The following is a 25,045-nucleotide window of genomic DNA, read 5'->3' on the forward strand; positions in this document are numbered from 1 at the left end:
GTCACCAGACCAGATTAACATTTAAGCCAGCCAAATTTTGATTTGTGTATGGATTTTCCCTGCTCGATCAGTGCTGCTGGCTATAGCCTGCAATGCTGATCAGTGTATTCTGATAGCAGGAAAGTATTCCCGCTGTCAGACTATAATAGCTCAGTGGGGAGGATTCCTCCATCCACCTTTTTGTTTAACTGGCTGGTTAAAAAAAAAACAAAAAACTGATTCATCTATGGGCTGCCTAAGCATGATTTGCTAAATGCAAAATCATAATAAGAGGGACCATTTGTAGTCTACTGTAGCACTTCTAAAGCAAAATCTGTGGCTGTAATATCAGCAAATTATATATACCAGTTTGATTTCATTGTTCTTCCTTACAATCTTATATTTGTTAACTGGAGCTATTAATATACTCTTCTTGATAGTGTAATGAAATGTGCCGCGGAATGTAATTCACAGCTTTGTCTTTGTAAGATTTGAATTCGTTTTTTTACATAATGCTTACCATTAAGTATAATGTATATTTTGAAGGTGGGAAGTTCATGCACCATTTTTACCTTTATAACTTTGATTGTTTGTCTGGTCTGTCCTGCATTGGTTTGGCTGCCTATTCTGTACTTCTGCTTTTGAAGGCTACAGCAGCTTCAGGAAAGCAACCAAGAAGAAAGAAGGTTGGAATACTCCCCTTTATCTCTAATATTTGTTTTAGTTGGATCTTCACCTGTTTTACAACAAAAAAAAAAAAATTAACTTTTTTTTTTTTTTTTTTATTAACACAGTATAATGAAATAATTCCAGCATCATTTTATGCATTTAAGTGTTTGATAATTGCCAGCATAAACATTTGTCTTAGACCTGTACCAGTGTACTTTAGAAAGCTTTAAAGTGGACTGGTCGTTAAGAAATACGCTTACCGTGACTACGGCAAGTTTCTATATTGCCAAATCACAATATTTTAAATAGGACACGAGTAGAAATTGTTGCTCTTGAGAACCCAGCCAAGGCAGCTTAGGTCACATGGTCTCTGACTACCAATCATTATCAGTTACATGCTTTGATAACTGTCTCAAAAAGGCTGCTCAGTTATACATAAATAGTTACAAGCTGTATATTAAAAACGTGATTTTGAATTCATTTTCACACATGAAAAGATCATTCCCACTGAATTGTTTTCACATGTATGCTTAAGACGTTCTTAAGGACTACAGTTTCACTTTAGAGGAAACCTACATGCAAACCAGCTTCTCAAAACACACACGCTGTATGAATAGCTTGTTTTGTCATATGTCTGTGTGTTGTACTTTTTCCACAGTTTGTATAGAAAACTAATCTATAAAACGTTTGGTTCTATATCAGGGTATAAAGCATGTCTTAGCGAGCATCTTATTTTTCTGTGCTTAACGCTGAAGACTACTCATTGCTATAGGGTAGTGCAGAGGTTCACGGTTTTTACCTACAGTAGGGGCCTACAAGCTGGTGAAAGGAAGTCAAAAAGTGCTGAGCAATAAAACTCTCCTACACAAACCAGGCGTAGATCAAGTAGGTGTAATAATACCCTCTGACTTGGGTATTTTGACCCAGTGCAGTTTATTATCACAGCAAGTCTGGGGCTCACAATAGAATAGAAACCCAAGTAAAGATAGGTGTTGTAAGTTTTCTGGCATTTTTAACCACCTTGGAAACTTTTGCTCACTTTTTTTCTGGTCTCTGACAAGTTTTAATTAGAATAAGGCAAGTAGTCTATAAAATCAATAATGTTCATTAGTTACTGTTCTGCCTGTTGTGCAGGTTTTCTATAACTTTAGCAAAATCAGTAATATTTCCGGTAGGTAAATCGGTTACATCAGAAGTCTGCTCAGATATAATGCTACAATTCATACCATTTGTCTCACTTCTCTGACAGATAATGTCATATTTTTTGTTTTGTGTTCACAACCACACTATTGTTAAAGTGGGTCCCCTACCACCATTGCTCACGACATTCGCTGTAAGTAAAAAAAAAAAAAAAAGACATTACAGACTTCATGTCAGAAGCATTTTTTCAGGCATCCAGCCTACCTTCAACACTCTGGTATTGTTTACAAGGGTTTCCTTGAGCTGGCTATGCACAGTACTATGCAAATGCAGGGCAGCTCCCTTCATTTGTGTAGACTTACCTATACAATATCTCTTCAGTAGGTTAATAGGCGCAGGACTGTGTCTAGCAATATTTGTAAGTGTAACTAGAGAATTGTGGATCTGCCACCTGCCTAAAGACCAGCTACCGAATGGAGTTAAGTTTTTACTTACAGTGAATATATGGAATCCATTTTTAGCCCTATTCAGTTCCATCATACTTGTCATATGGCAGTGAATTTCTTAGAGCTTCAGGATTCCCATGTTCACATTTGTTGTCAAAAAGACGTAGAAAAACTGAAAGTTGTCAAATTTATTCTTCATGCCACTTTAAACAGTTGGAAAATGCTAAATGCATAATTTTACTGTGCAAAATGTCTTGCTGGCAAACATAAGCAAGTACTACTTAAAATAGAATGGCTGGTAGTATTTGGTTTAAAAGCAGAATTAACTGAATAATACACTTAAAATTCATAAATGAGCTGGATTTACTACACCTTATTTAGGATATTCTGTGCATTGTCAACTGGGGCCGGCAGCAATGGCCAGGAGTCACTAGTGCACAAAATACCTTCCTATTCTTGATGAACACAATCTTATTTTTTTTTCACTGATTTAATATGCGTTGGGTGCAGATATTGGATGGTGATATTAATTAATACAAGGGGGTTTATTTATTTAGCATTGGATGTGACTTTTACCAAACTTTCACTGACAATGAATCAATTACTGTCATTCAAAACACATGCACTGTGAAAGATACACCTCTGGTAAATGTTGGGTAAATTTCAGACTGCTTTATAAATATACCCCAGTATATATACACAAAAATATGAGGTCATGCATAGGTATGTTTTATATTGAATTACATTTACTGTGAGTGGCACTTTTCATGATCATTCCACCATCTCCCTAAGCTACAACATTGCCCACTTTCTGTTCCCTTAAACTAAAGCTTTATATGTATGAATGACAAATAAAAGTGCATGCCACACATTCCTGCCAAGTGCTTCCTGGGATGAAAATTTAGCTAAGCTGAATGACTGCATACAGGTTATAGCCCAGAGCTGCAGTGTACTTGAGCTACAGTAGTATTTGCTTCTTTTTTTCCTGATCCCCTTTGCCATGTGTCCAATGTAGGTTATAAGGCTGGTGTTAGACGTGAGTGTTTTTCAACTAAAAATTTTAGTGCTGTTGATCAGCCAGACACTACAGGGAGTGCAACGTATAGCACCTTCTCAGTATGTTACACAGAACTAAACCACAAGTCCAAATAACAAATGTTGAGCTCCCAGGGCCTTTTGCATAATGTGCAAGTATACATAGCATGTTTGCTCTTTAGGGCACACTTGCCTTGCAAACTGATCTGCTCCAGTGCTGAATTTTGCACTTCTTTCCATGTCCAGCTCTTCCACCAAGATCAGCTAATTCACACACGTGCAAGTTACTTTTTCCCAGTAAAGAATCATGCTGAGACTGTACGCCAAGCTGGTCATGCAAGGTTCAGTGTACACTTACAGAAAGAAGCGCAGGCAGGTATAAGCATCAATAACAGAAGTTACCTGCACACATTCCCTTCTGCCATAAAAAGTATTGGCAGGGAAGGTTTTTATAACAAGCCAATTTAAGTTCCACGTTAAAGTACTGCGGGCACGATTTTATAATTGTGCTGCAGCACTCCCATGCATTTTGGTGGCCGCGAACATACCAGCATTTGCTAGATGAGTGGGGTTGCCATTAGGAATTAATAGCACCCACGCGAAACTACAGAGAACAGCACATTTCTGTGCAGCATGAAAAAACTTGCACTGCAAGTAGGGGTGCAACGGATCGTCACCGATCCGTGATCCGAACGGGTCAACCTGTTCGGATCGGCACACCACGCGATCCACGGAGCGATCCGTTGCCTCGGCCATAGGAAAGGCCGCGGCTTCGGCCTAGCTCTGGAGTGGCAGGCATCTTGGTACACCCGGCGGCGGCCGCTGTCTCCAGGAAGTGACGTTTCATTGCCGCCATCTTGCTACACCCCACGCTCCTGCACAGTAGTGATAGAGTCATTGATAGAGACATTTAGTTAAATGTGAAAATCAGAGGTGTTCTGTCACATTAGCAACCATGCAAGGTCAGCAGGTTTGCTGCTACTTTTAAAATGTAACATCTAAACAGTCCGTCGGATTTACAAATACTGTATTTAAGCATATAAGCTCCGTTTTGTGTTGAAAATAACTGTGAAATCTAAAACTCCGGTGGGTGTAACAAGATTTGTCTTGTCTTTTTTTTTTTTTTTTTTTTTGCTGATCCGAAAAAGGATCCGATCTGTGACTCTGATCCGAGGAATGATCCGATTCGTGAGTTTTTTGATCCATTGCACCGCTAACTGAAAGTGATGTGAACCAGCCCCAGGCATTGCTTTAGTGCATTGGCACAACCCATCCCCTTTTGGCAGCAATCTGGTGGTGCTCGGTCCCCTTGGAAGTCAGAAATCCAGCCTTTTTTATTCTGTGAGGAGCCCTCTGTTCCTCTCATATCCTGTTCATAAGACCAGTGGCCACTGGTCTTGTACATTCCCCCCTGTAGTTCTGTCCTGTAAAGTGAGTGGTGAGGTGATTACATCACCACTTGCTGCAGAGGGTGGACAAGATGGTTTTAAACTCCTGGTCTGATCCACCCACTGTACAGCATAGTACATCAATAAATGATCCCAAATGTGGTGTCTGAACAATAGCCTGTGTATGACCACCCCAAAAATCCTGCTGTAGTGAACTCTGCACTATCGTAGAACCCATTCACACTTGTGTGCCCTCGTTGTAGCCCATCACTAGGTACAGTATTGGGGGTGTGCGAACTTTTCCTGCCACTCCAATATGCTTGCACACTCAAAACGGATTATTTCAAGTGTGATTTTTGCTCCATGGATGCACATTGAGGGCTGATAGAAAATTAACAGGCCCGTTCAATGCAACACATGTGAGAATGTGCACATACAGTAAATTTGAAAGGGTCCTAAGGACAATGGTTTGATAGCTTAAAGCTCATTGCGCAGTTTCACCAAAATATCTGCTCCTTGTGCATTATGGACAGTATATTTATGCAATCTGCACTAAGCCAATCTGTTTCTTTGCCATCCTCATAAATTCTTGATCTAACAGCTTTTATTTGACTTGCTTCTTTCTAGGAAACAGCTTTTACAGTATATTTACTTGGAGCTTTGTTTTTTCTTTCTCCGTAGTCCTGTCCAATTTGTTCCATGGTTCCATCTTTTAGCATTGTTATGAAGTGTCTAGTGACATAGAAACATGCAATTACATTTTTTTAAGATACAGAGCAGTAGAACATGTAACATGTTTCTCGTCAAAGTGATGCTTCATCAATTATATTTCTGTTTTAGAGAGATTGAATCTTTCTTGGGACATTTTGTGTAATAAAGAGGCTTGTTCCCACTTGCAAACTACAATGCTTTCAGATATCAGATTGTAGTCATCTCTAAAAACTGGATTGATTTATATGATGGGCATTCTCTTTGTATTCATGGTCCTGCACCTTGCAAATTTTACAGCCATGCTTCTAATACGGCATGCCTTGTTAGATAAGGCAATAAGGTCAGATAAGGACTAGTGCTTTCTTTTGGTTTATAGCTCTTGAGATTGTGTTTATGTATGCATTGCATTTTTATTCATATTTATCTATTTTACTTATGCATTTTTTTTTTTTTTAAACACAATTTGTCTAGTAGATTAGTAATGCCAAAAGCCATAAATCTTTCTCCTTAGTATGTTTGGTTTAATGCATATTTACTGAATAAAAATTAAATACTTTTAATTAAACGTTACATTACTAAACTGCCCCAAATGATCATGGGAGATAATCGGCTTTTATGTAGATTTGCAAATGGTTTGTAGCTGAAAATACTTTTAATTTGTGAAAAAATCAAGTGTTGCTTAAATTGTGACACACAGATTGTTTTTACATGAAAAAGTCACCTAAAATTGCAAGTGGAAATTAGCTGTATAGTGCTATGGCTACATGACTGTAAACTATATTTGCAGTTTGGTTTTGTTGTCTTGGCACAAAGCTCAAGCATGTACTCGGTTACAGTGTTTAACTTGGCATTTTCTGTTTTTGTTACTTTCTAGTACTGTCAAAGATGAATATGGGGATGGTGAAAAGTCAGAAGAGAGAGGCTCTACAGAAAAAGAAACCAATGAAATGGATAATGTAAGTATGGGAGAGGTTTGTCTCTACTGCCTAATAGTTTGTGTGTGTGCTGTTTACTGCTTCCTATTTGTGTAAAGGGAATATGTGGAGTTTTGTTCATATTTTCATTATATTTTCTGTTCAGGACCAATGATTCTCAGTTAGGGCCTATTCACACTAGGAGCAGTTACCTGCTTTTTATGCATGGAAAAACACAGGTGACTGCAATGACACATAGAAAACAATAGTTTTCTATGTCATGTTCAGGCCAAAACTCAGGGTTATTATGTGTTCCAGAGCAGTCCTATATTATGCACCACTTTTCTTGCTCCTGCATGTCGCTGCCCAGAAAAGCAGAGATATTAATTAAAGTGGTTGTAAAGGCTGAATGTTTTTTTTACCTTTTTATGCATTCTATCTATGATGGTAAAAAATAAAAAAACGTGTGCTGCTCCCCCCACAGCCCCCCCCAATACTCACCTGAGCCCCCTCTCAGTCTACTACTTTTAAAGAGGAACTGCAATCAAACATGCAAATTCCAAAAAAATACAGCATTATGTAGTTCAAACACTGTAATGCTGAATTAGGAATTATCATTTTAATGCTAACTGTTTGCATATCAAAATGCTTGTTTTTATTACCCCATGTTTCTTGTGCGAGCAACCATATTTTACTGTGGGCAGTTGAAGACCTGGCCACAGATTTCCTGCAATACTCTGTTTTGCACTGCCTCACTGGCCTGGGAAATATCACGTATGCACAGCAAAATGCCTCAGGTCACGCATGGGCAGTAAGTCTGAGCGCTTCTGATCCGATGGATCTCTGCAGTCTCATATATCAGCCCTCATCCGGCTTCATGCAGCCCTCCTAATCTCTCCTGTGACTTCCCTCATCCCTCCTCCACTGATCAATGTCTGTCTGTACACTTGGTTTGTGTTAAAAATTAAACAATTGGATGCGATAAACACATCACACTGCCCCCTGCTTCACTGCAGCCCAAATTGTTGTGCGGGCATGAGTGGTTTGGGCTGCAGATCAGTGTGAATGGGCGCCCTTACTGGTGCTTCATCAAACCTATTGAGTGCTCTGGGTGGCCACGGCTCATTCTTTAATTCTTGGGTTTGATCTCCCATGTCAAAACTCTTGTACACAGCCTACTCCTGTCATTCAAATGACTATCGCTTATTGGACGTTTTGGCTACTGAGACTACCTGGGTGTTTTACAACACTAATGACAGTATTTTTGTTCAAGTGGGGTTATATTTCCTGGATTGAGGTATACTTTAGTTTAGGTATAATATTCTGTAGTAATGTTAACCATGATTGAAAGGTAGAAAGATTAAATCTTTTTTTTATTTATTATTCTTTTAACAAAGCTAGATTAGGAAACTTGTACTTTTGAAGAATTGATAGAAGCAGTTTAGATGCAAACTCTCCAAAATACCCGAAATATGGGGGGGGGGGGGGGGCCCAGGCACTGCCTTATGCACACAAGATCCAAGTGAGTTGGTTAACTCTTGTTTTCGTATACTAGAAATTTGGCTGGTTGAAATTTAGCTGTTAGGGGTAGCACATTTGTCTAACCAGTGTTGATCAACCTTTTTTATTTACGGAGTCTTTTTAAAAGTATTTTTAGTTGTGAGGCAACCCAGTGCGGTGGTGCCATGTTTAGGGTATTAAAACAACCAAAAGATCACTTTTCGAGGAGCGTCAGTCCTAGCTGCGATTGTGAAGGAGATCTAAAATAGCCCCTCTTGCTTAGAAAAGCAGTTCTACGTGGAAGGAAAATGATAAATGGTTTTCAAATTATTTTACAAATAAATATCTGAAAAGTGTGGTATGCATTTCACTGCAATTACAGCTGCAAGTCTTTTTGGGTATGTCTCTACCAGCTTTGCACACCTAGAGAGTGAAATTTGTGCCCATTCTTTGCAAAATAGCTCAAGCTCTGTCAGATTGTATGGGGAGTATCTGTGAACAGCAATTTTCAAGTCTTGCCACAGATTCTCAATTGGCTTTAGGTCTGGACTTTCACTGGGCCATTCTAACACATGAATATGCTTTGGTCTATTCTAAACCATTCCATTGTAGCTCTGGCTGTATGTTTAAGGTCATTGTCCTGCTGGAAGGTGAACCTTTGCCCCAGTCAAGTCTTTTTTTGCAGACTCTAGCAGGTTTTCTTCTAAGATTGCCCTGTATTTGGTTCCAACCATCTTCCCCACAACATGATGCTGCCACCACCATGCTTCACCGTGGGGATAGTGTGTTCAGGGTGAATGTGCAGTGTTAGTTTTCTGCCACACATAGCGTTTTGCGTTTAGGCCAAAAAGTTCAATTTTGTGTCCCCCACATGACTTCTGCAAACGGGACTTCTTATCGCTTTATTTTCAACAGTGGCTTTTTTTCTTGCAACTCTTCCATAGAGGCCAGATTTGTGGAGTGCACAATTAATAGTTGTCCTGTGGACAGATTCTCCCACCAGAAGCTGTGGATCTCTGCAGCTGCTCCAGAGTTACCATGGGCCTCTTGGCTACTTCCATGATTAATGCTCTCCTTGCCTGGCCTGTTAGTTTAGGTGGACGGCCATGTCTTGGTAGGTTTGCAGTTGTGCCATACTCTTCTTCTTTTTTTTTTTTTTTTTTTTAATATTTTTGGATGATGGATTGAACTGTTCCGTTAGATGTTCAAAGCTTGGAATATTTTTTTTATAACCTAACCCTGCTTTAAACTTCTCCACAACTTTTATCCCTGACCTGTCTGGTGTGTTCATTTGCCTTCATGATGCTGTTTGTTTACTAAGGTACTCTAACTAACCTCTGAGGGCTTCACAGAACAGCTGTATTTATACTGATAATAAATTACACACAGGTGGACTCTATTTACTAATTAGGTGAATTCTAAAGGTAATTGGTTCCACTATATTTTAGTTAGGGGTATCAGAATAAAGGGGGCTGAATATAAATGCATGCCACACTTTTCATATGTTTATTTGTAAAAATTTTGAAAACAATTGATCATTTTCCTACCACTTCACAATTATGTGCCACTTTGTGTTGGTCTATCACATAAAATCCACCAAAAATACATTTTAAGTTTTTGGTTGTAACATGACAAAATGTGGAAAATTTCATAGTATGAATACTTTTTCAAGGCACTGTACATACATACGCATAAAGCCTTTAAAAAAAATAAATGCATATTTGCTGTACCCACACTGCCAGGTGAACAATATGTTTAGTAGTACACTGTAGGAGAATGGCAGCAGGGCAGGACTCAAAGGTGACTTCCCCCGTCCACTGATCTGCATGTCACTGTTCCCCTGATCAAGCTCACACTGTGCAGATGCACAGGTCAGAGCACCGCCAGTCTCAGCTCAGCTTAGAACTTTATATTGCCAAAGTCGAAGCTCGAGCACAGCCTTTCTCAACCAGGTTGCCGCGGAAACTCTGACATCAGGCTGTACCCGGGTTGAAAGAGGCTGGTTTAAATCCACCTCCACCCACTATCTGATTTTATTTATTTTTTTAACAGATTTTACAAATGTGTGTTTATGGTTATAAGACTGACAATTTCTCTCTCTTTTTTTTTTTTTTTTTTTTTAGAAAGAAGGTAGTGATCATGAAGAAGAGGATGATGATGAAGAAGATGAAGATGAGGAAGATGCTGATGCTGTGGAGAGCTCAGATGAATCCGATTCAGAATTGGATGAAAAAGGTCTTCTTTTTTGGACTTTGCTGTCGTAGAAATGTAGAGGATTTGGGGTCCGTGTACACTGGGCTTAAAAAAACGGCAGTTCTCTATATAGAGAATTTTTGTACAGCTGTTCAGGAGTGTTTTAGCATGTTGTTTTTTTTTCCTGCCTCTAATCGCTGTGCATATGCACAGCGATTCTAATGTGCATGGACACACAGGATAACATTGTGCTGCTTCTACAGGCAAAAAGCAAAACACCTGTAGAAGCAATGTTTTTTAAGCCCAATGTGCATGAACCCTTAAGAAGTTTATGATGGCTGCAATGTACTATTTGGTTGGTTGCAGTCTGGGTAAACTGACATTTCTTCTGTAAGGAAATATATCTTAATGCTTGATGATTATAAAAGTGATTCTGCGCTACAGTGTAAAAAATTATATATCAAATAGAATAATAATTCAATACATAAAATCAATAAAGTGTCAAAAGCTTACTAAATGGTTAAATTAATGTACACAGTGTAAAAAAAATTTATATTCATATATTCCAACAAAGCCAGGGCAGATGGTTATGAGTATGTTCAGTCTCTTGACCACATTATCAATAAGATAAAAAATGAAGTTTTTGTCCTCAAATAGTAATAAAAAGACGGGATTTGAATGTCTGATAAGATGCACAAGTAGGGGTTAAAAAAGTCTACAAGTAATGGTCACAGAGCCCTCACCTTCATATATTGTCCAAAGACTAAATGTATTGGTGATCTAAAGTAAGTTGTCTGATGTTATTCCAACTTCCACCACTAGGGGGTCCTCCGTGCCAGCATAAATGAAATGGCAATTAACCAAAGTGTCAGCATATAGCCATATATATAAATGTCATCCGTTATATTTATTTCCACCACCAGGGGGTCCTCTCCTTCATCCACCAACTCTCCCAGACAGTACTGCACATCCAAATGTCTTCTTATACCTCGTATCCTCCGCAAAACGGGGGGGTGGGCGGCAGCAAACAAGGATGGGAGAGAGAGAGAGAGAAAAAGCCCCAATAGTGTAGTAAGGTTAGAGTACACAGGTTTTATTAAAAGTTTAAAAATGGACTCTTACAATGAAAATAAAAGAAATAGGCATAAACAGTTGCTAAGGCGTCTGAGCGCCGCTCTCACATCTCTTCCTGGTATCGCTCAGTCTCTCCGGCCACTCCCTATGGTGGAAATAAATATAACGGATGACATTTATATATATGGCTATATGCTGACACTTTGGTTAATTGCTATTTAGATCACCAATACATTTAGTCTTTGGACAATATATGAAGGTGAGGGCTCTGTGACCATTACTTGTAGACTTTTTTAACCCCTACTTGTGCATCTTATCAGACATTCAAATCCCGTCTTTTTATTACTATTTGAGGACAAAAACTTCATTTTTTATCTTATTGATAATGTGGTCAAGAGACTGAACATGCTCATAACCATCTGCCCTGGCTTTGTTGGAATATTTGAATATAAATTTTTTTTACACTGTGTACACTAATTTAACCATTTAGTAAGCTTTTGACACTTTATTGATTTTATGTATTGAATTATTATTCTATTTGATATATAATTTTTTACACTGTAGCGCGGAATCACTTTTATAATCATTATTGTGAGTGGATTGTGATACACTATAGGTTCTGCTGCAGGCAGTTACTTTTTATGGTCACACCTTTTTGCACTATGGGCACTTTAGGGTTCGATCACGTTAATATAAGTTTTCACTTATTTAATTTATTCACGTATTTATCATAGTAGCGCGAGGGCTTTACATTTCCATATCTTAATGCTTGTTATGTCTTTCTTTCTAGTTTCAAGTTGTTTCTGCCATTTTTTTTTTTACTTTTGGTTTTTAATATATAATATGTTTTCAATTTTATTTTAAGAAAACTATCAAGAAGATTTGGCCAACATTACCTGTGAGATTGCAATCAAGCAGAAGCTTATCGACGAGCTAGAGAACAGTCAGAGAAGGCTGCATACCCTTAAGCAGCAATACGAGGAGAAGTTGATGACCCTGCAGCATAAAATTCGAGACACACAGCTTGAAAGGGATCGTGTACTTCAAAACATGGGTAATAAACACACACTTTAAAGGATAGTGTCTAAAGAATATCATGTCAGAATGTCATCAGGAAAAATCTGAAATTGATGAATGCCACCTTAGTATTAATTTAGTTTAATGTTATGGGTAGTACCATGCACATTGTTATAAAAAATAAAATAAACTTTCCATGTGTTCTACATTACTTACTTAACTACATAGAGGTGCACCGAATGGAAATTTTGGTACCAAAACTGAAAATGCAGGATGCACTTGGCTGAAAACTGAAAATGATAGTTTTTAAAAAATATATATATTTTTATCTATAATTGTATTGTATTTGACTTTTTAATTATAATCATGAATTTAAATAAATATGGATTTATTTTCGTCCATTATTGGCACCTTTAATGCAAGAACAGTTCAAGAAAAAGGCATTCTTTTAAATTCTATGTATGTCCTTACGCTGGTCCATTGCGGCGTTAAAAATCCTGCTTGCTGCATTTTTGGTCAGTTAAAAAAACGCACCAAAACCGCACCTCCCTGTTGAAATGCATTAAAAATGCATCTAGAACTCATCAATAATGCACCCGTGTTACATTTTTGATGCAGTTTTCGAGTCGCATGACCTATGAAAAACACACCATAAGCATGGTAAGATTGCAGCAAAAGTGTTTTCGGTGTCATTATCGTCACCTTGTTCTCTTATCCTTTTGCTCTTATCAGTAGACAATCTATTGGGAAAAAATAACACCGTTTTCGGCCGATACGTTTCCGCCGCCAAAATTTTGGTGCATCTCTAATTGTCATAAGGACATTCATAGACATTTGACAATTGTTGTTTGTTCTAAATAGCAACAGATACTTCAGCTGATCAATTCCAGGGGAATTCTAGATCTGCCTGGATGGATTTTTTCAAATAAGTGGTTTTTCCTGAAATAAAGGTACCTGTAGTGGGCATCTCTCCTCTTTTCTCTATAGACATTAATGTACATACTATGGCAATACCAGTGCTACTCAAACAGTCGTTTAAAAAAAAAAAAAAAATGCTCACCAGTTACTGTATGCGATTGGCGTAACCTGATGTGATCATTCAGCGTTAATATACTCCTACAAGTACATGCGGTGTCCACATAAGCAGTTAATGTCTGTTTCCTGTTATTGGTAAATTCCCTTCTCATCAAGGAATAGACAACTTTTTTATTACTCTGAGGGAAACAAATCACCCATCTGCATACCCTCAATAAATACATGTGAATATGGTCCTATCATGTTTATTTTAATTTGCATTTATCACTGTAACATTGTTTATAATTAAAGGCTCCATGGAAACATGCACTGAAGAAAAAGCCAAGAAAATCAAGACGGAGTATGAGAAGAAGCTACAAATAATGAATAAAGAACTCCAAAAACTGCAGGCTGCCCAAAAAGAACATGCGAGATTGCTGAAGAACCAGTCACAATATGAAAAGCAGATGAAAAAATTGCAACAAGAGGTGTTTGAAATGAAGAAGACAAAGGTAATGGAGACAGAACCAGCAGCACCTGGACGTAGTATGGGGATGCATTATATTGGATGGTTATACTTTGGAAATGATCACTACAGGCTCTTTCCTCTTGGCAAAGCTACACACGAGTTTTTCATGTGAGATTTTCATTTGAAAATCCTAGTTGAAATTGATTCTATAGTTGAGAACGATTACTTTAGTGATTATTTTTTCATCATCTTGGTGTGAATGTCTGCATGAAATGCTTTGATCCACACATTCTGCTTTTCTATCTGTAGGAATGAAATCACAGTTATGAAAAGCTGTTGTATAACCACAGCCTTACTGTCTGGGACCTCTCATGAAATAGATGCGTATGAAGGAACAGCATTCTGTAAAATACCTTTTGATTTTAATTAACAAAGAATATAACAATATGTAAAAAGGAAATAAAGGATGCAAAAATTCAAAATGAACAACAGATTGCAAAAGATAGGACAAACCCCAAAAAATTCTCCAAATATATTAATAGTAAAAGGGTCACGTCTGAGCATGTAGCATGTAGGCCCTTTACAAAATAATCTACAATGGGTAACTGGGGACAAAGAGCAGGCAAATTTATTAAATACTTTCTTCAGCTCTGTGTATACAATGGAGCATGGGGGAGCTCATGTCCATAATGGGGGTGGTAGTGACACAGCCCCAAATGTTCCACGATGGCTCAAAAGTTAAATGGTCCAAAAATATTTAGACAGCATAAAGGTCGATAAAGCACCTGGACCAGATGGCATCCACCCATGGATTCTAAAAGAATTGAGCTCTGTCATTTCAAGGCCATTGTTTCTAATATTTAGGGACTCGTTGATGACTGGAATAGTACCACTGGATTGGTGTAGGGCCAATGTGGTGCCTATATTTAAAAAGGGATCAAAGTCTTTACCAAGTAATTATAGACCTGTTTAACTTCTATAGTCGGGAAGATGCTGGAGAGTTTAATAAAAGACCACATAGACGAGTTCTTGCTAGCAAAAAATATTTTATGCAACAGACAGCATGGATTCATGAAAGACAGAAGTTGTCAAACAATATTTCTTTTTATGAGGCGGTAAGTAAAACCTTGGATAGAGGGGGTAGCTGCGGACATGGTATACCTGGATTTTGCAAAAGCCTTTGACACAGTCAAAGGTTCAGTGGTGGGAACCCTACTTTTAAATATGTTTAGAAATGATATAGGGTCTGGGATTAAAAGTAACGTTTCTGTATTTGCAGATGATATTAAGCTATGCAGTGGAATAACGTCCTTACAAGATTGTCTCCATTTTACAAGCCAACCTCAATGCAGTAATTGGGCAACTAAGTGGCAAATGAGGTTTATATGTTGATAGATGTAAATTTATGGCCTTGGGGCATAAGAATATGCATGCATCATACATACTAGAGGAAGTACAACTGGGGCAATCAATGGTAGAGAAGGATCTGGGGGTTTTGGTAGATCATAAGCTCAATAATAGCATGCAATGCCAAGCTGCGGTTTCCAAAGCGGGAAAAGTCTTTTCTTGTATTGAGAGGTATGGACTCCAGAGAAAGAGATATCATTTTGCCCCTGTACAAATCATTAGTAAGACCTCATCTGGAATATGCAGTTCAGTTTTGGGCACCAGTTCTCAAAAAGAATATCAGGGAACTGGAGAAAGTGCAGAGAAGGGCAACCAAACTGATAAGAGGCATGGAGGAGCTAAGCTATGAGGAAAGATTAGAGGAACTGAATCGATTCCCTCTTGAGAAGAGGAGATTAAGGGGGGATATGATCAACATGTTCAAATACATAAGTGGTTCATTTAGTGAACTTGGGATTTGAGTTATTCACTTTAAGGTCATCACAGAGGACAAGGGGGTACTCTTTAAGTCTAGAGAAAAAAAGATTTCATTTCCAAATACAGTAAGAGCTGTGAAAATGTGGAATGGATTCCCTCCAGAGGTTGTTCTGGCAAGTTCAGTAGATTGCTTTGAAAAAAGGCCTGGATTCTTTCCTTAACCCACTATAACTTGCCCAAGCCAATTTTCAGTTTTCAGTGCTGTAACATTTTGAATGACAATTGCGCAGTCATGCAACACTGTACCCAAATTAATGATTTTTATCATTTTTTTCCCCCACAAATAGAGCTTTATTTTGGTGGTATTTGATCACCTCTGCAGTTTTTATTTTTTGTGCTATAAGCAAAAGACGAGCGACAAGTTTGAAAAACTTTTCCTCAGTTTAGGCCGATGTGTATTCTTCTACATATTTTTGTAAAAAAAAAAAAAATCACAATAAGCGTATATTGATTGGTTTGCGCAAAAACATTGCCTACAAAATAGGGGATAGATTTATGGCATTTTTATCTATATTTTTTTTTTTTTTTTTTTTTTTTACTAGTAATTATGGCGATCTGCGATTTTTTTTTTTTTTTTTTTTTTTTTCATCGTGACTGTGACATTGCGGTGGACATATCAGACGCTTTTGACATTATTTTGGGACCATTTACATTTATACAGCAATCAGTGCTATAAAATTGCACTGATTAATGTATAAATGTCACTGGCTGGGAAGGAGTTAACACTAGGGGGCGATCAAGGGGTTAAATGTGTTACCTAGGGAGTGATTCTACCTGTAGGGGGAGGGGACGGACTAGAGTAGGAGACCGATTGGTGTTCCTATATACTAGGAACACACGTTCTCCTCTACCCTGACGGTCCTGCTGTGTAACGAGCGATCGAGTGCCCAGCGGACATCCCGGCCGCCGGGCACGCGCATCGCCTCCTCGGTGACGCAGCGGCACGCACGCGCCCACTATACCGCCAGGAAGCTGAGGATGTCATATGACGCCCGCCCAGGATGGGAGATCCCATCTGCGGACATCATATGACAATGGGCAGGTAGGCAAGTGGTTAATGTACATAATATAACTGGGTATTTAACATTTATAGGTAAAGTTGATCCAGGGAAAATCCGATTTGCCTCTCGGGATCAGGAAGACTGCCGTAGCAAATTGGAGCATGCTTTGCTGGGGTTTTTCGCCTTCCTCTGGATCAACTGTGGTTGAAGGATTGTGTATATGGGATTGTCTTTTTTCAACCTAACTATGTAACTGGAAAAAGACTGGTGAAAAAACTACATTTTTGGACCCTGTAAAAAGTGCAATGTAACAAAGTAAGCATAGAACCTTAAAAAAACTGTATATAATTTGTATCCAGAAATATATTATTATATTTCCATCTTAACAGTGGCTTATCACTTTGATTTAAATAGCACATTTTTTTCACTAGTGTTGCTTTTTTATTTTAGATGACTTGAATGTGTTAATTTTAATGTGTTGTTAATTCAGGTTCGTCTCATGAAACAAATGAAGGAAGAACAGGAAAAGGCCAGAATGGTTGAATCTCGTAGAACTCGTGAAGTTGCACAGCTTAAAAAAGAGCAACGTAAACGAGATGTAAGTTGAGTGGCTTAAAGTGAAATACTTGTAGGTACATTTTATCATTTACAGTAATTCCACACCCTTCCCTTTGTTCCTCAGTATTGATTGTGTTTCTTTCCTCAGCGGAACGTTTGTTATTTTCTATAACCACCATACCTGGGAGGGTCGGATGGTACCCCTGTGAGGCAGGCATAAAGGCTGCTGGTAGGGCTGAACTAACCTGTAGGCTGAAATCCTTCTCACAGGTTGCTTCAAAGACTGCATCAGCGTGCCGGTCAAAGGGAGTGTGAAACGCTGCTGCTCTGCTATAGTATGCTGCCTGGCTTCGCTCTCCTTTCCCCTCTTGAGAGCCATCACTGGTCTGAAGCAGTGTTGTGGATGTGCCGTGTATTCCAAGCCTCACTTTGACAACAGCAGGCTCCTCTGGTCGTGTGACCGGAAGTGGACGAGGCCGGAAGCATGGCGGGACACGGAAGCAAGCCTGAATGCCGGGAGGGTGCTCAACGTGGTAGAAGAGAGAGCAAGGCGGCTGGGATCGGTCGACTGGCTCTATCAGCGGTGCAGGTGGTAAAGCTGCAGCAGGAGACTGTGTCAAACCACCTCATGGAGAAGGAGGAAGGGATGGCAGCACCGGTGACTGTGGGCAAGTCCAAGTCGGGTCTCGGCGAGTGCTTTCCTTGGGGGGGGGGGTGGTGGACCAGGATTGCCATCAGGCGGGTACCTCAATGCCCCTCCTCTTTCCTCCCCAAGTTATGTGTTTAGCCCACAGTCAAGGGGATGGGAAGAGTGATTGTTTGGGTCCCTCTCTTGTTTTTCAGAATCCCCCAGAAGTACCCAGGAGGCCCTAGATCAGGGGTGCCCAACCAAGGGCCTGCAGAGCCCTCTGATATGGCCCGTGACCTCCTTCTCTGGGTTGGGGGCTTGGCAGTCCCAGAACGAAGGTTGCTGACCCACCATCCCAGAGCATCAGTGTTGTGAATGAAGCCGGCGGTAGAGGAAGCAAGTGGCTGTGGAGCAGAGTCGCATTATGCTTCCTATATAGCACCAGCTCCTGTCACAAGTGGAGTGATACCAAATGCACTCTGCCTGGGACAGCAACAGCTGGCGATACCTGAACAGAAGGCTGCTGTTATTAAAGGTAAGTTTATTACAAAAGTCACTGTATATATGGGCATGTCTGTTCAGTAGTGGTTACTGGGCTGCTTTCAAACTGATCCGCAGGTGCAGCGCAGTGCACCTGCAGGTTACCTGCACTGAGCCATAGACATCTGTTATTACCTACGGGTTTGGTGCGCTTTCTGAAAGTGCCCCACACCTGCAGGATATAATAGAAGTCTATGGCAAAGTGCAGCTAACCCGCAGGAAAGCCACAGGTGCGCTCTGCTCGCGGTGTGGGTAAACACACAGACGATTGGTCCGACCCAATTGGACCCTCCATTCACCTCTAAGGAGCAGCAGATGTAAGCGGACTTGTGTCCATTTAAACCCCCCCCTTCCATCTGGGGGATTGGAGAACCCATAGAGTAGAGTGGGCTGTGTCCGCTCTGCATATGGAAAGTGGACACGGGCCTGCCATCTGCCTGCTCCACTCATTGTTGCCCTCAATCGGTTACCAAGTCGCTTAAGTGGTCCTCGCTCTTCCAGTCCTGCCCTAGATCATCAGTCTTCTACCCCCACAGGGTCTAGCTCCTCTAAGAAATGTGGTTATTGTGGTGAAAAGTTACCAAGGTCCCACTGTAAACCTTTCTGCTGTAGATTCATCAATAAGCTGGCAGGGAAAGGGACCTCGGTTTGATTAAGGAATTTTTTGCATCGATGTAGGCAAAAATGCTGGCCACAATCCAAACATTTTGTGCATCCGTGGCCTTGGGTTCAGAGGAGCTAACCCCTAAGGAAGGCCTGTCCTCAGGGGAAAGCCCTATTTCTAGAGTGGGGCCTCCTGCTTAGGTTAGGGTAGAGGAGGAAGAAAAGAAAGAGGTGGAAAGCCAGGTCAAATCCGAACACAGTTCAGAGGAAGTGGCTTTAGATCTAGGCAGTGAAGCAAGAGAGGAGGTGAAGTCATGCAAACATCTTTTTGTCATGGAAGATTTGGAGAGACTCCTACAGGCAATTTATGCCACTGTGGAGATTCTTGAGACTCCCAAAGAAGCCTTAGTACAGGATAAATTGTATAGGGGTCTAAGCAAGGGTCACTCTAGGGCACTCCCACTTCACCAGTCCTTAAAGGATTTAATCCTACTGGAATCTGAAGATTCTAAAGACCAAAAAACGTGGAAAAGAAGGTTTCCGTTTAAAAAGATTCAAAACATTTTTTTCGTGGCCCTTCAGGGCAGAATCAACAGACAAAAAGGAACCCAATAGGAGGAGGGGTTATGGCAGGGGAAGGCAAAGGAATAGCTTGCTGTTCTCCTCGCCAGGCACAAGCTCTAAAGAAGCAAAATTATGCCAGGATCAGAGTTTGGGACAGCCTGTCAGTGGGAGAGAATATCAGACAACGCATACATCTGTCAGCTTTTACCAGAAGGCTACCACCTGGAGTTCTCGTCAAGGCCCCCACTCCTTAACTCATCCCCCTCGGGATGTGTTAATAAAAGAAAGCCCTTTTAGAGGGTGTCTTGGAACTAGCACAGCAGCAGGTGGTGGTACCTGTGCCCAAAGATCAGCAATTTCAGGGATTCTACTCCCATGTATTCGCAAACCCTCAGGAAAGTACTGCCTCATTATAAATCTCAGAAATGTAAACAGGTTCCGGGAGTACAAGAGGTTTTACCTAGAGAGTAACTAGTAAGCAAGAATCTTCTAAAGAAGGCCTTTATGTCCACACTGGACCTCAAGGATGCCTATCTACATGTTCCAATCCACCTAGAACATCAGGCATACTTTAGGTTTCAGTTCAGAGCCCTGCCCTTTGGACTAGTGACCAGGCAAAGGATTTTTACAAAAATCCTAGCCGAGGCGGTGGCCCTATTGCACTTTCAAGAATTAACTCGGATTCCCTACCTAGACGACTTACTGATTTTCCGTACCTCTGCTGCTCAGGTAAAGATGTATACCAAGAAGGTAGTTTCAGTCTTGGAGACCTTAGGCTGGATAGTAAGTACAGAGCAATCATCTCTGGAACCAGAGCAGGTCAAAACCTTTCTAGGTTACCTGGTGGACACGAGTACAAAAACTCTTCTTGCCAAAGGACGAAGTGGAGAAGGCAGTCTCCTCAGTGGAAGGTCTGACAAGGGCACCCTCTTGCTCCAGAAGGGAGGTCCTGAGGGTTTTGGGTCAGATGTTGGCAAGCATCTCAGCTATCATGTGGGCCAAGCTACACTCAAGAGACCTTCAATTTTTCCTTTTTTCCTGCTGAAACAAGAAAAAAGTATCTCTAGATGAAAAGGTAGTCCTTACCCCGCAGGTAGTGGTGGATGATTCCCAGCAACCTTCAAGAGGTTAGGCCCTAGGCTCAGTGGGATCCCCTAAAGATTACCACAGACGCAAGCACCTGAGGATAGGGAGCCCACTTAGGAAAGGCCAAAGCACAAGGTCTGTGGGACAGGGTGATAGCTCGGACCTCATCCAGTGCCAGGGAGAGATAGGCTAAGCCCTGAAGGCCTTCAAGAGGGCAGGGAGGTTCAGGTCTGCTCCGACAACGCCACCACTGTGGCGTACCTGAATCATCAAGGAGGGGCCAGATTCAGACTTCTAGACCTATTCAGGGAGAAAGTACTTTCCATATCGGCAGTTCACATAAAAGGGGTAAACAACCAGGAAGCGGACATTCTCAGCTAATCGGGCAGGGGGAGTGGGAGCTGAACCCGAAGGTTTTTCATGCTCTGGCTTTGACAATCCAGAAATAGATATTTTTGCCAATGGCAAAAACAGGAAAGTATAGAGATTCTTCTCGATTTTTTGGGAAATAGAGGACTGGGATGTCTTGACTCAGATCTGGCAGTTCAAGTTAGCTTACGCCTTTCCCCCTCTGGCTCTAATACCATGAGTTCTGCAGAAGATTAGCCATAGGTTGGGGCACCTCCTAATTGTGCCTTGGTGGCCGAGGAGGGCATGGTTCACGACCCAGAGATCTCTCTCCGTGACCTCTCCTTAGAAGCTCCCAGTCCTGCAAGATCTTTTCATGAAGGGTCCAGTGTTGCACCCCAGGCTGGAGTTCTTCAAGTTGACAGTCTGGCTAGTAAGTGTCAAATCCTGAAACAGAAAGGTTGCTGTGACAGAGTAATAGATACTGTTCTCGTAAGAGAAAACCTGTAACGAGAGAAATTTATGGAACACCTTTTGCACATGGTGCAAAATAGGTGACGTCTACCTCTGTTTCAAAAACCCTAGAATTCCTCCAGGATGGGGTAGAAACAGGGATGGTGGTTAGATGCACGGAGATGAAACAAATCTCCCTACATATATTTTACATGTATAGCTGCAGTCTTTCCCTTTCTACATTGTTTAGAAAGTGCACACTGTGCTACAAATCTTCCTGTTTCAGCAGTGGTGTGGAGTCTGGGCATACACTGTGTGAGAGCTGATTGGAGGAAAGGCACCCCCCCCCTCCACATAGGCAGATGAACGGAGAAACTTGCAGAGCTGCAGTCTGAATAGGCAAGCTCTATCTATCTCTAAGACCCCTCCCCGACACATTTCCAGCTTTTTTTATTTTGTGTGTCTGTCAGAAGTTATCATGCTGATGACGATGAACGGAGCAGCAGAAAGGCACGGAACTCAGAGCTTTGGAGAGGAATAAGTAAACACTACAGATATGTGCCCAGTTCAGTTTTCATTAATAGGGTTTACAACTACTTTTAAGCGGTTTTTGGTGGCCAGGGAAAGAATTGCCCCGCTCACAAAGGAGAGTTTTCTGCTGTGGAATCTAACTAGAGTGTTAGAGGCTTTATCTAAACACCCATTCAAAACAATAGAGGAGGTTTCCTTTAAGTTCCTAACTTTAAAATGGGCTTTTTTGTTGACGGTCACCACGGCTAGAAGAGTAGAACTACAAAGTTTGTCAATAAAATAACCTTTTTTGTTAATCCTGCCAGATAGGGTCACCCTCAGGCCAGACCCATTGTATTTACCAAAGGTAGCTGAAAATCACCCTGCCATCTTTTTGTGAAAAACCTAAAAGTTATAAAGAAAAATATTTCACTGTTTAGATGTATGGAGATTTTTCCTCGTATTTACAGAGGGTTAAAGCATTTAGGAGATCCAACCATCTTTTAATCCTATATTCTGTATCAAGGAAGGGACTCCAGGCTTCCAAAGCTTTGGTTTCCATGTGGATTAGTCAAGCTATTACTCTAGCCTATGAGAGTTCAGGCATTCCTGCACCAACAAAGGTTAAAGCTCATTCAGCCAGCGCTTTGACAACATCTTCGACTGAGAAGGCAGGGGGTCTCCTGGGAACAGATTTGCAGTGCAGCCGTCTAGTCCAGTCAAGACACCTTCTTGAAGCAATACTGAGTAGAAGTGCTGTCGCAACAAGACTCAGCCTTCAGCTGGAAGGTGCTACAGGCTGCGGTCCTGCCCTAAGGTAGGCCTGCAGTTACTTGATTATCAGCTCAGGTATGCCATCCTGGAAGGTGAGAGGAGAAAACCAACAGTTAGACTTACCGCTAACTGTGTTTCTAGGAACCTTCCAGGATGGCATGCCTACTTCCCGCCCAGTTTTGAGAGTTACTTTGTTACAAACTGAGGGACAAGGGGAAGAGTGTGGACTTATATACAGCTGTCAAGTGATTGTGTTTCCTGTAGGAAGGAGCCTCTCATCTCTCAGGCATGCCATCCTGGACGGTTCCTAGAAACCATGTTACTGGTAAGTCTAACCGTTGGTTTTCTTTAGCACGTTTTGATGTGATTTTAGTGTGTTTCAGAATCACGTCAGAATTCCACAATTATGCATCTCTTCAGATGTGCGTGGGGCTTACCAAGGGTTGTAACCCTTCCCCACTCTATCAAAAAAAGGAAAAAAACATGCCTGATATACACTTTAAAATAACAGTCAAAAAAGAAAAGTGCTTAAACACCATTTTAATTTAGAGTAAATAATTTCTGTAAACTCGTATTTACTTATTTGGTGTGTACATGTACTATTTAAAGCATTGTGTTATATCTCTATATTTTTGGATTGCAATAAGCGTATATTGATTGGTTTACGCAAAAGTTATAGCATCTACAAAATAGGGGATAGATTTATAGCATTTTTATTATTTTTTTTTACTAGTAATGGCGGCGATCAGCGATTTTTATTGTGACTGCGACATTATGGTGGACACATCAGACAATTTTGACACATTTTTGGGACCTTTGGCATTTTTTTACAGCAATCAGTGCTATAAAAATGCATTGATTACTGTAAAAATGTCACTGGCAGTGAAGGGGTTAACACCTGGGGGCGATCAAGGGGTTAACTGTGTTCCCTGGGAGGTGATTCTAACTGAAGGGAGAGGGGACTGACTAGAGGAAGTGACGGATCGTGGTTCCTAGCTAATAACACACGATCTGTCACTCCTCTCAGAACAGAACATGGATTTGTGTGTTTACACACACACTTCCGTGTTCTGTCCCTCGTGGTCGCGATCGCTCGTGGCCAGCGGTCATCGTGACCATCGGCCTCGAGCATCGCCCCCCCCCACTGTGCAGCGTGCGCGCCTGCTATCCCGATCCCACGAGCCGACTTATAGCTACGACGGTTCGTGGGATTGTGCCGACCTGCCACAGTAAAATGGCGGCTGGTCGGCAAGCGGTTAATGTAGCATTGATAAGAAATTACTAAACACGTCATGCCCATAACTGTAATCATTTATTTATATTTCAGAGTCAGTTGCGGCTTTTGGAGGCACAGAAAAGACAGCAAGAAGTTGTTTTGCGAAGAAAAACTGAGGAGGTAAATACAGACATGTTTATAAGAATAACTTAATATTTGTGGCAATTCATTGATTTAAATTTTTTACTGGATTTTGCATCCCTCATTCACAGGTAACTGCACTTCGGCGACAAGTAAAACCAATGTCTGATAAAGTAGCTGGAAGGGCAAGCCGTAAAATCAGCTTACCAGAACCAGTTTCTGATCATGTTGTAGATGAGCATGAGAGAATTGCAGGACAGCAGAGACCTCGAATTCCCATAGCCAGAGTTCAGACTGCAGCTTCTAACACTCTAAATGGATCAAGGTAAATATTACCCTTTTATCATAACTTTGATAACGATGCCCTGTTTACACATTTCTAATAATTATGAGGCCTCATGCGCACTGGACGTTAAAATAATGTTCTAAAAACGCCAGCAGCTTTGCAGTGAGTTTTTCAATGTTTTTGCAATAGCGTTTTTTAGCGTTTATAAGTGGTTTTTTTTTTCAATTGATCAAAAACGTCAAGCGTTGGTGAGCCGTCTTTTTGAGCGTTTATCAGCGTTTTTTTACATTAGAGCGTTTTAACAGCTGAAAAACTCCTCTCAGAACCCACAAGTTTTGTTTTTTTACAGCCCCAGCCAAATCAATTTGTTGATAACAGCCTATGTGTGCATGGACACATGGGTTAACATGATGGTGAGTTTATTGACTGTAGAAAAAAACTTCTGAAGCCAAAACAGCTGCTGTAAAAACTTCCAAAAACGTCCAGTGTGCATGAAATGTTCAGTTAACCACTTGACATCTGGAAGGTTTTACCCCCTTCATGACCAGGCCAACGGTATTTTCTACTTTCTGTTAAAAAAACATCCCATAAAAGCAAAGTTCTTCATAAATTTAGGCTGATCCTTCTAACACTTGGTTATTGGGAACACTAATATAGTTCTAATCAAGATACAGATCTGTACAGACACTATTCTAGTAATGGCAGTGATCAGCGACTTATAGTGTGACTGTGATAGTGTGGTAGTCAGTCTGATGCTAACTGTCCCTGGCTGGGAGGGACACTAACGGACACTGACATCGCTAGTGACACTAATACATCAGAGATCAGAGTGATCAGAGATAATACTCTACACTGACACTGTACTAATGGCAGGGGTGATCAGGAAGGAAATAAACTTTAACTT

At 40.7% G+C, this 25,045-nt stretch overlaps 1 protein-coding gene across 7 annotated transcripts in view; it reads left to right on the top strand.

Annotated features, from left to right (window-relative positions):
• KIF21A (kinesin family member 21A) overlaps positions 1-25,045 on the top strand; it is a 279,203-nt gene that overhangs the window by 143,804 nt on the left and 110,354 nt on the right. For 6 of the 7 annotated variants that reach the window (XM_073619687.1, XM_073619690.1, XM_073619692.1 and 3 more), the window contains exons 12-19: positions 627-665; positions 6,243-6,324; positions 9,906-10,017; positions 11,915-12,103; positions 13,393-13,592; positions 16,925-17,032; positions 23,826-23,894; positions 23,987-24,180. In XM_073619687.1, coding sequence (XP_073475788.1) covers positions 627-665; positions 6,243-6,324; positions 9,906-10,017; positions 11,915-12,103; positions 13,393-13,592; positions 16,925-17,032; positions 23,826-23,894; positions 23,987-24,180 — 993 coding nt within the window. The remainder of the gene's footprint in view (positions 1-626; positions 666-6,242; positions 6,325-9,905; positions 10,018-11,914; positions 12,104-13,392; positions 13,593-16,924; positions 17,033-23,825; positions 23,895-23,986; positions 24,181-25,045) is intronic. The other variant, XM_073619689.1, reaches the window with a different exon arrangement.

Source organism: Aquarana catesbeiana, linkage group LG03, assembly GCF_042186555.1.
Source record: "Aquarana catesbeiana isolate 2022-GZ linkage group LG03, ASM4218655v1, whole genome shotgun sequence".
Lineage (NCBI taxonomy): Eukaryota > Metazoa > Chordata > Amphibia > Anura > Ranidae > Aquarana > Aquarana catesbeiana.